The 2,192-nt window shown below is 44.2% G+C and overlaps 1 protein-coding gene across 1 annotated transcript in view; it reads right to left on the bottom strand.

Annotated features, from left to right (window-relative positions):
- The window catches only part of EMH_0065480 (zinc knuckle domain-containing protein, putative), a gene marked incomplete at both ends in the record, with an annotated part of 3,451 nt that extends 1,474 nt beyond the window's left edge, over window positions 1-1,977 (bottom strand). Inside the window, 5 exons of the mRNA XM_013498387.1 lie at window positions 116-205; window positions 455-544; window positions 762-872; window positions 1,203-1,409; window positions 1,849-1,977. Of these exons, the coding sequence (XP_013353841.1) occupies window positions 116-205; window positions 455-544; window positions 762-872; window positions 1,203-1,409; window positions 1,849-1,977 (627 nt within the window). The remainder of the gene's footprint in view (window positions 1-115; window positions 206-454; window positions 545-761; window positions 873-1,202; window positions 1,410-1,848) is intronic.
- Between the last annotated feature and the right edge of the window lie 215 nt (window positions 1,978-2,192).

Genomic DNA, 2,192 nt, shown 5'->3' with positions numbered 1-2,192 from the left:
TATATATATATATATATATATATAACGCATGATATATATGCATACCCAGATGTCCCAGCGCCTGACAAATGGCGCATCTTCTTTGGTCTAGGTCGCTGTAGTTGACGCCATTTACGAGGGCGAGCTGTTCGAGGCCTCTGCGTTTGAATTCTTCGTGAGCAGGATGAAGAGGATCGAGCAGAGGCTCGACGAGAGCAACCGCGCGCTGTACATACACATACACCCCAGACCTCACGAGCTGTACGTACACCCGAAACCGGTGCGGTGCGGTGCGGTGTACGTACACCCGAAACTTGATGCAGAAACACGCAGCGAAACTTTTTCTCTAACGCTGCGATCCTCAGGGTAAATGCAGATCAAATTAAATTTTAAAATGTTTTTCTGTTTATTTATTTGTTTATATTTCTTTTCATTCAAAAGAATTTCAAAAATACACCGCTATTTATACACTCACCTCCACCGCCTCGTCGGTGTCGCCCATGATATGAACGTGCATCGGCATGCAGGCTTCTTCGTCTGTCTGATGATCTCGCTTTCCTTCTTTCTGTTTTTCACGCGCACACAGCCACAAAACATATTAATATAATATAATAATATATTAATATATTTAATATAATATTCGGGTGTATGCTAGTGCAAGCATTCCGGCGTAGACACGTACATGCATGTATTTTCATGTGTATGCTGATCGTGCAGCCAAACAGAGAGAGCGGAAAGAATATAAATAAACAAAGGAAAAAAGTAAATAAACCAAACTTTACCTGAGTGCCTCTGCCTCGAACAGAAATAGTGCAGCCGCTCTCCGCCTCCAGCCGTTTGTGGTTGCAGCCGCGAGGACCGATGATAATACCCATGAAGTTGTAGTCTGGGTACTGCACAAACAACAGCACTCACTCTACGCAGCTGTCTATACACCCGAAATCCAGCCCACAGCAGCCACCGCAGCACCAACAACAAACAAAACCAGCAGCAAAAAACAACAGCAACAGCAGCACCACCACGACCACCAAGAACACCCAGCAGCAGCAACAACAGCAGCAGAACGACTGCAGAAGGCTTATTACCTTTTCATGCGGAAACTCAATTCTGCGTATTTTCTTAGAGGGCCTGAAGTCTGGCGGCGGAGTGAAGCCCTCGACGTTGGCGAGCATAAACTCACACAGTCTTTGTAATTCATTTTGCATAGCTGTGCGTACACGTACGTCTCTGGTGTTTACTCTGCCACCATTTTTATCATATATAGGAGGAGGAGAAGGAGGACGAATGTCAGCATCAAAGAACTCTAATATGCCGTTGTTTAGCTTTCTAAATAACTCCTCCAGCCGCTGCTCCCGCAGAAACCGATCCACCTGCAGCGGCGTCATCCCGATAGGTAAATCAATAAAAGGCGGAGGAAGAAACGGCTTATCCTGTTTATAAAACAAACAAAAAAAAAGAGAAATAAATAACATACATATAAATAAATACATCTATTACGTTAAACAAATAAACACAAACAAACAAACTTAGACACAGACAAACAGAGAGCAGAAACACGTGCTCCTGCTGCTTCTGGGGCCCATCAGGCTTCCATTTCAACTGCTACGGCTAAACAAAAAGCAACAACCAACTGATGCTGCAGTATGAGCAGTAGCGCATCAGCAGAAATACCAGCATCTGATCAGCAGCAGCAGCTGAGCAACAGCAGAAGCAGCAGAAGCAGCAACAGCAGCAGCTACGGAACAACAGCAGCAGGAGCAGAAGCACACAGCAGCAGCAGAGCATCGTCAGCAGCAGCAGCAGCAGCAGCAGAGCATCGTCAGCAGCAGCAGCAGCAGCAGCAGCAGCAGGAGCAGTATATTGCCTGACCGTTTCGCTCCCCCATCTGCTTCCGTCTGCACTTTTTTTTGATTTTTCCCATCTGGATTTTCTGCCTTTTTCTTTGTGTGACATGGCGGCCTCGAGAGGCACGAGGGCCATCAGCTGTTCCATCGACATTTTGGTTAGCGGGAGAAAGAAAAGCAGAAAAAAAAATAAAAAGAAGAAAGCTGCACAGTATGCAACGGAATTACACTTTATCTTTATCTGCTCTATCTATCAATTACACAAAGAAAATACAATACCATATATATATATATATATATATATATATATATATATAACTACACTAACCAAATATACAACAAAATATATACAATGAGGCAAAGGACGCC

Source organism: Eimeria mitis, genomic scaffold (assembly GCF_000499745.2).
Source record: "Eimeria mitis Houghton genomic scaffold, Emh_scaff3390, whole genome shotgun sequence".
NCBI classification, from domain to species: domain Eukaryota; phylum Apicomplexa; class Conoidasida; order Eucoccidiorida; family Eimeriidae; genus Eimeria; species Eimeria mitis.
Note: the sequence above shows the minus strand (reverse complement) of the source record. Positions and strands in the feature narration are given on the sequence as shown.